The following is a 13,198-nucleotide window of genomic DNA, read 5'->3' as shown; positions in this document are numbered from 1 at the left end:
CCCCTCTTCCCCCATGAATATAGATAGACTTGCTTGGGCGAAAAAAGTAAAGGGGAGAGAAAAAATTAAAATTAAAAAAAAATAGTAATAATTGTAGGTACGGCCAGGTGGAGCAATGGACGAAGCACCAGCCCTGGAGCCACAAGCACCAGAGCCCATATCCAGCCTAGTAAACCCAACAATCACCCAGCCGTGTGACATGCAAGCTCCCCGATCCCCACTGCCCTGCAAAAACCAAAAAGAAGGGAAAAAAAAAAGACCCAAAATAAAATAAAATAGTAATAATAGTAGGAGTGGCTGGGTGGCAGACAGAGCATTGGCCTTTGAGCCAGGAGCACCTGGGTCCAAATCCGGCCCCAGACACCCAAAGATCACCCTGCTATGTGGCCCCAGGCAGGCCATCTAGCCCCACTTGCCCCGCACCTTCCCCCAAATAATAACAAAAAATGTGCTTGAGTCTTTGTTCCAACACCAACAACTCTGTCATGGGTGGATCGTATTCTTTATGATAAGTCCATCACAAAGGTTACTTCCATATTTTTCCACCTTTGCCACTGCTGATCGCAACTCCCTCCTTTCGTATTTCTCCACTACCATGTACTGTATTTTCTCTCTCCTTTCACTCTGACTCTGCTGTAGGATCATTGACTGGCTCAGCAGACAGATCCCTGGTCCTGGGGCCAAGAAGCCCTGAGCCCCCATACCACCCCTTAGGCCCAGAATCCACCTGGCCCCATGGTCCTGGACAGGCCATCCAATCCCAGCCCCTTGCAAGAAGTAAAAAAGAAAATGTGTTATATCTGACCACTCTCCCCCCATGGTCCATTCTTTCCTCCATCACTCACATCCCCACCCCTTTCCCCCTGCTCCCCCCTCCTTCTTACTCCAGATGTCTATACCCCATTGAGTATATATGCTGTTTCCTCTCCTAGCCACCTCTGATGAGAGCAAAGATTCCCTCATTCCCCCTTGCCTCTCCCCTTCCATATCACTGCAATAGCTCATTGTAATAAAAAAAAAATCTTATGTGAAATATCTTGGACTATTCCCCCTCTCCTTTTTCTTTCTCCCATTCCATTTCCCTTTTTTTCTATTGACTCCATTTTTACACCATATTTTATCTTTGAATTCAGCTTTCTCCTGTGCTTCAACTATAAAAGCTCTCTCTACCTGCTCTATTAACTGAGAAGGTTCATATGAGTATTATCAGTGTCATTTTTCTATGCAGGAATACATGCAGTTCATCCTCATTAAGTCCCTCATATTTCCCCCCTCTCCTCCAATCTCCATGCTTGAGTCCTGTATCTGAAGATCAAACCTTCTGTTCAGCTCTGGCCATTCCAAAAGGAACCTTTGAAATTCCCCTGGTTCATTGAAAGTCCATCTTTTTCCCTGGAAGAGGACATTCAGCCTTGCTGGGTAGTTCATTCTTGGCTGCATTCTAAGCTCTTTTGCCTTCCTGTATATTGTATTCCAAGCCCTACGAGCTTCCAATGTAGTTGCTGCTAAGTCCTGTGTGATCCTGACTGCAGCTACACGATATTTGAACTGTGTCCTTCTGGCTGCTTGTAATATTTTCTCTTTGACTTGAGAGTTCTGGAACTTGACTATAATATTCCTAGGGGTTGGTTTTTTGGAATCTCTTTCTCAGGGGGATCGGTGGATTCTCTCCATTTCTATTTTGCCCTCTGCTTCTAGAATATCAGGGCAATTTTCCTGTAGTAATTCTTTGAAAATGATGTCAAGGCTCTTTTCCTGGTCATGACTTTCAAGTATTCCAATAATTTTTAAATTCTTTCCTAAGTCTGTTTTCCATATCAATTGTTTTTTCAATGAGATAATTCACATTTTCTTCTAATTTTTCTTTTTTTTTTGGTTTTGAAGTATTGATTCCTGATTTCTGGTAAATTCATCAATCTCCCTGAATTCTATTCTTTGTCTGAAGGATTTGTTCTCCTCAGAGAGTTTTCTTATCTCTTTTTCCATCTGGCCAATTTTGCTTTTTAAAGCATTCTTCTCCTCAATAACTTTTTGAACTGTTTTGTCCATTTGACCTAAGCTGGTTTTTAGCATGCTATTTTCTTCAGCATTTTTTTGGATTTCCTTGACTAAGCTGCTAACTTCATTTTCATGTTTTTCCTGCATCTCTCTCCTTTCTTTTCCCAGTTTTTCTTCCAACTCCCTCATTTGATTTTCAAAGTCTTTTTTGAGCTCTGTCATAGCCTGAGCCCAATTTCTGTTTTTCTTGGAGTCTTTAGATGCAGGAGCTTGTGCTTCCTCATCTTCCAGAGTGAGTATTTTGATCCTTCTTGAGCTCATTTGCAAAATATTTCTCAATAGTCTTCCTTTTGTTTCTCTGCTTGCTCATTTTCCCAGCCTGGGCCTGGTTTGGGGTGCTTCCTGAGCTCCCACAAGGGTCTCAGTGTGTGAGGCTCTGTCCTCCCTCCTGGTCTGTGAATGACCATAAGCACCTCCCTCTGCCGGGGCTGAGGTGGGGGGGGGGGCCCTGCTGTTCCATGGGGGGGGCTAGACTGTGATCAGGATCTGAATGTGGTCAGAGCCTCAGAGTCCTGTTCCAGGGGCAGAGGACAGAGCTTGGCAGTCTCTCTTCACTCCCCTACCTCAGCTCAATGGGCTCATGCCCTGGGGGCTCCTGCTTACCGGCTCTGCCTGCTTCAACTGCTCCCTGTGTGCCCCGAGGGCTGGGCTCCACGTGCTCGCTCTGGCAGAGGTCCCCCGCTGTTCCCCCACTTTGTGCCGGTGCTCCTCAGGGTGCAGCTCAGGAGACTCCCCCGCTGTTGTGAGCTGAGACTCCCAGCGCCCTGGGGCTGCCTCCAGGAGGCTGAATTTCTTTGGCTCTGGCGGGCCACCCCTCTGGCAGGCCGCCTCTCCGATCCCGGGGAGCAGAGCCTTTCTGCTCTTTTCCAGGTTACCTTGAGTAGGAGAACTGCCTCACTGGGTCCCTTTGTGGGTTCTGTCTCTCAAAAGTTTAGTTAGAGTCCTTAGCTGATGAGTTTTATCAGAGAGCTCCTAAGACTCGATCCCTTCTTGTTGCCATCTTGGCTCCGCCCCCGTTTCCAGATTTTTAATGGCTAGCTCTGCCTAGGTGACATCCCCAAAATTTGGTCTTGATCTTGTTCTCAATCTCCTTATTCTAGGAAACAGTCATCTTCCCAGGTACTCAAGTTGAAAACTTGGGAATTATTTCTTATCTTATTTTATCTTATCTTTCTAATCACCTTCTACAACTAGTTATCAAGATTGTTTTTTCTCCTACTTTCATCCTAGTTATAACTTTCACTATCTTTATCTAACCCTTTCTGACTATCATCTATGACCCCTGGAACACTTTGCTCCAAATCACCTACAAGGGTAGCAAAGAGGATTTACTTTTCTTTTTAGTTTATAATTTTTTTTTAACATTCACTTTCTGAGTTTCAAATTCTCTCCCTCCTTCTAGTCCCAACTTGAGAAGAAAAGAAACATGATCCCCATTGTACTTAAGTCAGGCAAAACATAGCCATGTTGTGGGGAAAAGCATGAAAAAAAATTTTTAAAGTGGGTTTTAATCTGCACTCAAAGTTGATCAGTTCTCCCTTTGGAGATGGATAGCATTTTTCTTCACGGGTCCTTTGGAACTGTTATGGATAAATATATTGAGCAGAGTAGTTAAGTCTTTCAAAGTTGATCACTGTTACAAAATTGCTGTTACGGTGTACAATGTTCTCCTGGTTCTGCTCCCTCCACTTTGCATCAGTTCATACAAGTCTTCCCAAGTTTTTCTGAACTTGCCATTCCTCACAGCACAATAGTATTCCATCACAATCCTACATAACATCTTATCCAGTCATTCCTCAATTGATTTTCCAATATACTCAAAGTTTTCTTTCTTATTTTTTTGGCAAGATAACAGAGTTAAGTGACTCACCCAAGGTCACAGTATCAGGTGTCTGAGGTCAAATTTGAACTCAGGTCCTCCTGACTCCAGGACTGGGTACTCTATCACAGCACTACCTAGTTGCCCCCAAGATTTTTCTTAATACAAAAGTCTAAGCATGGTCAAAAACCTTCCCTATCTTCCTAATTATACCGTCAAGTGTAAACTCCTTAGTCTTGCAAATGAGAACTCCTAAAGGGTCTTGGATCACGTAGCAGAGTCTGTGTGAGTAGAAAGAGCAATAGATTTGGAGTCAAATACCACCCTGTCAGTTCCTACCTCTGTGCACTTTTCAAGTCACTTTAACTCTTTATACCTCAGTTCCCTCAGCTGTAAAATGAACAAACTGGATGAGCTGGTCTCTAAAGCAGCTCTAAATCTGGGATCCTAAAATACATCTCAGAGGGAGTCTATCAATTATAGTCAAACATATGCAAATAACAACCTGGCATGCAAAAGGGGAAAAACTATCTGGAATATTTAATTCTGTCATGTCACTAATTTCCTTATTGTGTTTTAAAAAATGAAGAAGAAGCAAGAGGAGAAGGAGGAGAAAGAGAAGAGGAAGGAGTAGGAAAAGAAGAGATAATCTTTAATATGGATTATTCCCAAAGAACCTGCATTTTACACATGCAGTATTTTTCATTCATAGTCACATTTTTTTTGCACTAAGAGTATTTTGATTGAAATGACAAAAGGATAAAAGAATTCACATTGCATATTTTTAAAAAAGAAATAGTTTCATTAAACTTACCCATATTATGACCCTAAGGCAAAATAGTAGCATAAATATGATTTTCCCAGTTTTATAATGTAGAAACTAAGTTATGAAAAGAATGGCTTAAGGTCTCAATAAAGGAGTAGTTACAGATAAGAATAGAACCCAGGGCCCTAGTTTTGACATGCTGCCTTTGCTTGAGGTGCAAAATGATTTTATTCCTACTTTAACCAGCAAACAGCAACAAACAGCAACAAAAACGGGAGAACTATAGATAATGGTTCGCTATCAGTAGCAAGGGAAGAAGTTGGATGATATTTTGTCTTGAAAATGTGATTTCATTTTACTCTGTCCTACACAATTTCAGAGTTCGAGCAGCTGGTGGGAGAGGAAGTGTAAAAAGCAGATGGTAGGAAAATTTGGGCAATGAAGGAAGGGAGGAAAGATGAAAGCTGGGTAATTCTAAGGCCTCTTTTATCAGATGAATTAAGCAGAGGGATGAGTGGGAAATAGTAAGTGCAAATTCTGCACAGGAATAAAAATTCAACCTATGAATATTTTTAAAAAGTCAGTTTCCTGAGAGTCTGTCTATGAGTAGGGTTGTTAATTTGGTCTTCAAAATGATGTCTAATATAGTATTTAAATATTAATATGAAGAAAGTTATAGTTAAGGATTATTGAATATGAATATTATTAATCTACTTAACATTTTCTTCTACAATAGTATTTTGCAAAACATAATTATTATAAACATTCTTATAATAATTACAATAATTAGTAAATGAGGATTATTTGGCATTTATTTTATTTTGCATTTGTATATCATTACTATGCTGTAATCAAAATCAACTTGTAAAGAATGTATTTTTACTATAAAAATGGGGATGGTCATCATCTCAAAGAATATAATGCTCTTCACATACCTGTATGTGATATCACAATCTTATCCCAAAAAACTTTTATGAGAGTCCCAGTGTCATAATGACTAATAAGACACACAAATATATCTGAAAGTCATATATAAATATATAATCTCTCATAACTAAACATTTTTTAAAATGTCTCTCTTTGATGTCTTTAGTCCAACCATAGAAAGTTACTCCTAAGTGACCACAAACTTTTATGAAAAAGAAAACTAAAATGCTCCCAGTAACGTTTTTAGAGCAAACTCTGGCCAAGTTTTTTTGATCAAATAAAGGATCACAAAGAGACAAATAAAGGATCACAAAGAGATAACCTGCATTCTAAACTAATTATTAATTTACATATTCAATATTTATCCCCCTCACAAGTGTTAAATGTCACTATAAAAGCTTATCAGTATTGCCCTCATTTTATGATTAGAGAACCAGGTTAGGTTACTGGATGGAAGGTGCTCCTGGTAGAGACAGGGAAAGTATTTAGTCAATAATGTGGGGAGAAAAAAAATCCCAAGTGGTCATTTGATAGTGAGATTTTACACTTCTTAGTACAAAGACATCCTGAAGGGAAACCTCGGAGGCATGTTTGATTTTTCCTTCTCTTTCCCCATTTTCTTCCACCAACCACTCAAATGAGATGTCTTTTGGATTCTACCTTCATAACACATCTTCTCTCCACTTAGCTGCCCCCCCCCCACCAAGTTCAGGCTCTCATCTCTTCTCATCTTGACTTCTGGAATAGTTTCTTAATTGGTCTTCCTATGGCAAGTTTCTCTTTACCCTAATTTATCTGGCATACATGGATAATCCCAAAGTCAAAATCTAATCTTGTCACTTCTCTATTAAAAAAGCTTGTGGTTTTTATCTGCCCCTACAATAAAATAACTCTTCTGGATGACATTTCAAGTTAAACTGTTCTATTCTTCTCAATCTCCTCCATCAGATATATATCCATAGCCTATCCCTACATGTGTACTCCCAAGGATCCCAGTCTTGAGCTGTCTTCTCCCTCTACACCTTTTCTTTTAGGTACAAAACAAAGAGGAATTCTATTCTGGATTTATTCTCACCAACAGAGAGGAATCCATTGCTACTGTGGAAATAACTGATGGGCGACCCAGAGTGGGGAAGTATCCATTCTATTTTAGAGGTTGTGAAAAAAGGGGAAATACAACTATAAGTTCAACTGGTATCCTGCTTATTGGGAAAACAGATTTCAAAAGTTTCATAGGTAGGATACCATGGAATAAAATGCTTGGGCATTGGGGTGGGAGGAAGGCAGTGGGAGAGCAGTGTGGAAGGTGGGGGAGAAGTCAGCCTAGGAAGGAATTAAATTCTCAAAACAGAAAGGGAAACAATTGCAATAAGGAGGGGAAAAAAAGGTTTTGTTTGACGAGATCAGTGTGGGTGTAAAGGAAACTCACCATCTAACTTAGATTTTATAATAGATGTATAGAAGATGGAAGCAAGACTGAGGTAACAGAATGAATATGAGTTTGTATGGTCTTATTTTTTAGAATAGTATCAGTAGTGCTAAAACTCGGAATGAACTGAGGCTGTCAAGGGAAACTAAAGAAGGAGAAAGACTTTGTCACTGGAAATGAAAGAACAAACAGCTCACAGGGAGCTGATCTCCCCAAAGATGTCCCTTGCCCTCAAGGAGCTCACACTCTATTGGAAGAGAAAACATGTGAAGCAGTACAGGATCTATCTATGTCTTTATCTATCTATCTAACCATCTATGTCTCTTAATGATCTGTCTCTTCATTCATCTGTTCAAAACCTACCTAATGTCTCTTCATTCATGTACCATGTTTGTATTGTCATCTCTCTCTTTATTATCAAGCTATCTCACTCTGTCTCTCATATCTATTTTTTATCTATCTATCTATCTATCTATCTATCTATCTATCTATCTATCTATCTATCTACCTACCTACCTACCTACCTACCTACCTACCTATCACACACTAGGTAGGAAGGAATCTCAGGGGGAAGAAGGCACTTTAAAGTTGGAGGACCAGGAAAGGTCTCCATTAGGTAAGATTTGATCAGAGCCTCGATGGAAGCTGGGGAATTCTAGAGTCAGAGCTTACAGGACAACATTTCAGGCGTGGGGGGGTGGGGTGGGCAGAGAATGGCCAGTACAAATTCAGAGAGGGAAATGTGTTTATAGAAAGAAGTGCCCCAAGACTAGCAATTGTTTCAGCTTTAACTTGGTAGCCACAGCTCCAAATACAGGATCTGACTGTTGATAGGTTTTGTGGAGTAAAAGAACATATATTCTTTCAGTTTATGAGATGATATCAGTTATACCACTTAATGCTGGCATGTTGCACCCCGGAACACCTCGAAGTTCCCTAAAAATCACTGGAAAAGTATCTCCTGTCCAGACTAAGAGAGGGTACAGATCTGGTTCCACCGCCCATGTCCATAAAAGGGACTAGAAAGGGGCGGCTAGGTGGCGCAGTGGATGAAGCACCAGCCCTGGAGCCAGGTGTACCTGAGTTCAAATACGGTCTCAGACACTTAATAATTACCTAGCTGTGTGGCCTTGGGCAAGCCACTTCACCCCATTTGCCTTGCAAAAAAAAAACCCCTAAAAAAAAGGGACTCGAAGGAAGAATGCCTCCAGTTTAGACTGAGGGGGACAGATCTGGTCCCACCGCCCATGTCCATAAATTCCTATATTAGCCTGGCATGGTCAGTTAGTAAGCTGGTTCCTGACCTGAGCAGGAGCAGGAGAGGGTCCTGGCTTGTCATCATGGAGGGAGCATTTACAGAGCTCGGATGACAAGTTTATCGTTCCTTTTTTTGTTTTTGCTTTGTTTTGGCAAGGCAATGGGGTGAAGTGACTTGCCCGCGATTACACAGAACCGGTGACTGAGGGTGGATTCGTATTCGCTGTTCTAAGGAAGGTGACATCTAGCTGCCCCTACAAGTGCCATCTCGTGCTCTACAGATGCCAGGCTGATCCCGCAGAAGTATTTAAGTCTAATCTCCACTACGCAAATATTCAAATATAACTTACTATGACTGGCACCGAGTAAGCCCTAAATAAATCGGACTTGCCAGTCATTGGGGCGTGGGCAAAGCAACGAAAAAAAAGCACAAATAGAGGAAACAGACAATTCAAAACAAGCCGTTTTTAAGTTGGTCGGGAAGGTCCAGGACCCTGGTTCTCCGGTCAGCCGGGCCGCCCGTGCCCCCGATTCCGTCTGCCCCCGCCTTGGCCCCGCGGCTGCCCTCGCACCCCGGCGGCCCGCCCGGCCCGGGGACCCCGGCCCGGGGACAAGTGCGGAATCCCGTGGGTCCTTCCCGGCCTCGGAGCCCGCAGCGGGCACCGGCGCCCCCCGAGGCGCAGGGACGGGGCGCCGGGCCCCTTGTGGGGTCGGCACGTCCGGCTCTTCCTCCGCGGGCCGGGCCGGGCGGGGCGCGGGGGCCCCCGGAGGGCCCGAGCGGGGCCGAGCAGGACCCGGCGCGGGAGGCTGCGGGCCCGGGCTCGGGGCTGCAGCAAAGTGGGGGCGACGGGCCGTCACGCGTGGGCCGGACAGGGTCGGGGGGCTCGGGAGGACCCTGTGGGGAGGGGGCGCGGGGGGCGCAAGGCCCGCAGGGGACGCCGGGCCGGGGGGGCCTACCTGCAGGTAGTAGGGCTTCCTGAGCCAGGCCCCCGCACAGAGCCTCCTCGCCATGGCACTCACACATCGCCCCGCCGAGCCCCGCGCCGCCGCCGCCGCCGCCGCCGCCGCCGCCGCCGCAGTCAGAGGCGGACCCGAGCTAGTGCCGAGCGGCCCCGGCTGCCCGCCCCCCGCGCGCCCCCGCGCGCCCCGCCCCCGCGCGCCCCCGCCCCCGCGGCCGCGCGCCTGCCAGGCCGGCGCCCCGCCCCCGCGCCGCCCCACCCCCACCCCCACCCCCACGCCTTCCCGCGCGCCGCCTCCGAGCGCCGGCCGCGGCCGACCGACCGCCTTAAAGGCGCGCCTCCGCCGACGCCAATGCGGCTGCGCCGCGGCCCTTAAAGGGGAGGAGGGGACAGGGAGGCGGGGGCGGGGCGGCAGCCGGAGGCCTCCCTCGCCCCGCCCCCGCCCCGCCCCCGCCCCGCCCCGGGCTCCCACTGCGGTTCCCACTCTCCCTTCCCCGCCGGGCCGAGGCCGCCCCGGGCCGCGGGGGTCCAGGGGGGCGGCCCGCTGCCCCGGCGCCCCCCGCCTCGGAGGCCTCCGTCACCCCTGCCAGGCTGCGGGGTGGAGGTCACGCGCTGTCTGGGGCGGATTTGAACTCGGGGCCTCGGACTCCCGGGCGGAGCCCCTGCCTTTGGGGCTTCCTGCCCGGAATCTCCCCCCTCCCCAGTGCGGGCCTCGGACCCCGCCCAGCTCATCCCTCCTGAGCCCCCCGAGCTTGCAGGGTGGCCGGGGCCGCGGGGGCCGCACTCGAACCCGGGCTCCGTTACCCCTTCCCGCCCCTCGGCAGGGAGCCGGCCCGCACTGCCCTCGGCGCTCCAGCGTATGCTATACTTGAGAAAGCTGGGGTGAGCGGGGTCGTGCCCGGGGCGCGGCCCCCCGACCCAGGCCGCCCCGCCGGGCCGCGGGCTCCCGGGCCGGCCCCGGCCGCGGACACCCCGGCCCAGCCGCGGACACCCCGCCGGGCCGCGGGCTCCCGGGCCGGCCCCCGGCCGCGGACAGGCCGTCCTGATTCACCCCGCCGGGCCGGGGGCTCCCGGGCCGGCCCAGCCGCGGACACCCCGGCCCAGCCGCGGGCTCCCGGGCCGGCCCAGCCGCGGACAGGCCGTCCTGATTCACCCCGGCGGCCCAGGACCCAGACGATGGCAGAACAAGACAGTCCCGGCTCCGGCTGGCCTGGCCGGGGCAAAGGGGGAGCCGGAGTGGGAGAGCCAAGAGAAGAGAGGAGGCCAGGCGGTGCCCCGAGACACAGCAGAGCCCAAACGGAGGTTCATGTTCATGCTCAGAAGGGCAACTCGACCTGGGCACGGGACAGAAAAGGCCTTCAGCTGCAGAGGAAACATTTGTCCGAAAAGGGGCAGAGGCTGGAAGGAGGAAGCCGCGGAGAAAGGAACTTGCCTCAAAGGGCACAAACTTACTTTTATACCTTTATCTTCAGACTCTCATCTTCATAAGAGCCTTCCTGCACCCCCAAAAGAGCAAGGGTGGGGAACTGTCTCATCCAGCCTGCTCAAGCCCACCCAGAAGCTGCTTAGTCCATCCATCTCTGACACAAAACGCAAAATGGCTCTGATTACTCCCTACTACCTTGCTCTTCGATTGAAAGAGCTCTCTTGCATAGTGGTACTTTATTCTCTGCTCCATCCCTGCCTCCTTCCGAATAGCCTTGGGGCTCTGGAATTCTGTATTTCAAGGTTATAGGTGTTAAATTTGATTCACTAGTCCGTGGACATTTATGTTCCTAGGTGTTAACACATAATAGTATTTAGTATTTTACCAGTTACTTTCTGAACACAAGTAATTCCAGTAAGGAAAATGTCAAGGAGGGTCTATATTTAGGCAGACAGGGCCCCAAGACATCCTCAAGTCATATCTATGTCCCTTGGCTAGAACTAACCCTGGGTCTATGTTATAATAAATTCCAGGCCCATGGTAGGCCATATTATTATATACATACATATACATATATATATATATGTGTTAGAATCCAGATTATGGTAAATCCTTTCTCAAGTCCTTATATTATTTCCAAAGTGCATTATTTTTGCACTTCTGAAATTTCTTAGTTCCTCCTAAATCTCTGTGTAAACCCCGGAATTGTTAAAGTATTTTAGGTAACAATTCAGCTCAACAAGTCACACACATATTTTTCAAATAATATTTGTGTCTATCCCAGTAGGAAAATGATGAACAAGTAGCCTAGAGAAGCACTTGGAAAGAGAAAGTCACTTAAAATCCAAGAGTTTTACATTTAAAATGTTCTAATTAGACCAATATACCAAAGCATTTCAAATAAGAACCCTTTCTTCTCCATCCTTTCATAGTCAAAAATCACCAGAAATGTTACTTACAGGGTATCAGTCCCCTCCTGAATTCTGGAGTATATCTGAGCAGTGAGCAGTACTTCTCCCCCTATACTTAGGCTAATACCTTTTTTTTTTTTTTTTTTTTTTTTTTTTTTAGTTTTTGTAAGGCAAATGGAGTTAAGTGGCTTGCCCAAGGCCACACAGCTAGGTCATTACTAAGTGTCTGAGGCTGGATTTGAACTCAGGGACTCCTGACTCCAGGGCCAGTGCTCTGGCCAGTGCTCTGTCCACTGCCACCTAGCAGCCCCTATGTTAATACCTTTGAAGAACATAAGGATAGGGGCAGCTGGGTGGCACAGTGAATAGAATGCCAGCCCTGGAGTCAGGAGGACCTGAGTTCAAATTTGACCTCAGACACTTAATAATGACCTAGCTGTGTGGCCTTGGGCAAGCCACTTAACCCCCTTGCCTTGCAAAAAAAAACAAAATTAAAACTAAAAAAAAAGTATGTCATGAAGAAACTAAGGATAGAAATGACTATGAGATGCAAACATACAAAGGATGTTTGGAAAAGCCAGTTGTTTTTCTGAGGTATGCTGTCAAAATCAACTTCTAAATGGACCATAAAAAAGAATGGTGGTAGGAATAGAAGTGGATGGAGAACTACAAGACTGGATTAATTAATACACCAAGTGCCATGTAATTCTTATTTTAATGTGTCCTGGGAAACTTTGTATTCAAAAAAGGTGAAGAAAGGAGCATTTCCCTCCATTTATACTATAGAAACTGCAACTATTTCCTTTATAAGGATAATAATGCATTTACTCCTATCTTACAAAGATATTTTGAGGAAAGTACCTTGTAAATCATAAAGCAATATATAAATGTAACCTATTATTATCGGTATTACTTAGACACAAGACAACACATGTAAATTGGTAACATGAAATAATGATGACATTTATGGTAGACTCTGCCAAACTGAGCTGATCCAGTTGGCAAGAGATGAAATGCAGATGGTTTTTAGGTTCAGCTGAATGACTGATTAGGTGAAATGTAAAGTGATAAAAATGGAAGAAGAGAAAGACAAATCAAAGGAAATGATTGTTTATTGCCTTCTATGATAGAACCTCAGGATTCAGAATGGACTCAGAATTCGAGTCAATGGATTCTCAATCTGGGGTTAGATTTCAGAAATTGAGGGATGGGGCAGGTTGTTGATAAAATTGAATGGGGAAAAATTGCATCTTTATTTTCTCTAATCTATAATTGGAATTTTGTACTTTCAAATATGAATTTTTAAAAGAAAAATATGATTCTGAGGAGGGGTTCAAAAGTATCTCTGGATTGTCAAAGGATACAGTGTCACAAATATGATTAAGAACCCAACATTGATCTAGTCCAACACTTCAACAATATCCCATAAAAAATAATATCCCATCAAAAATATCCCTCCTTAAGAGGTCATTCACCCTCAGAGATGGGATTGTGGTAAGGAACGTCCATCTCTAAAGGCAACCCGTCCTATTTTGGGACAGCTTTAATTGTTAGGCCAAGTTTCTTTGCATCATGATGAAATCTGCAACTTCCAAACTTGACTTCTATTTCTGCTATCTAGGCCAAGCAGACCAAATTTAATCCCC

General features: G+C 45.8%; 1 protein-coding gene across 1 annotated transcript in view; it reads right to left on the bottom strand.

Moving 5' to 3' along the window:
* Nucleotides 1–9,291, bottom strand: part of DIPK1A (divergent protein kinase domain 1A) — a 112,159-nt gene extending 102,868 nt beyond the window's left edge. The window contains exon 1 of the mRNA XM_074221665.1: nt 9,214–9,291. Coding sequence (XP_074077766.1) covers nt 9,214–9,267 — 54 coding nt within the window. The 5' untranslated portion in view covers nt 9,268–9,291. The remainder of the gene's footprint in view (nt 1–9,213) is intronic.
* Between the last annotated feature and the right edge of the window lie 3,907 nt (nt 9,292–13,198).

The sequence above is a fragment of the Macrotis lagotis genome, chromosome 2 (genome assembly GCF_037893015.1).
Source record: "Macrotis lagotis isolate mMagLag1 chromosome 2, bilby.v1.9.chrom.fasta, whole genome shotgun sequence".
Taxonomy (NCBI): Eukaryota; Metazoa; Chordata; class Mammalia; order Peramelemorphia; family Peramelidae; genus Macrotis; species Macrotis lagotis.
The sequence above is the reverse complement of the archived record's forward strand: the minus strand, read 5'-3'. Positions and strand labels throughout refer to the sequence as shown.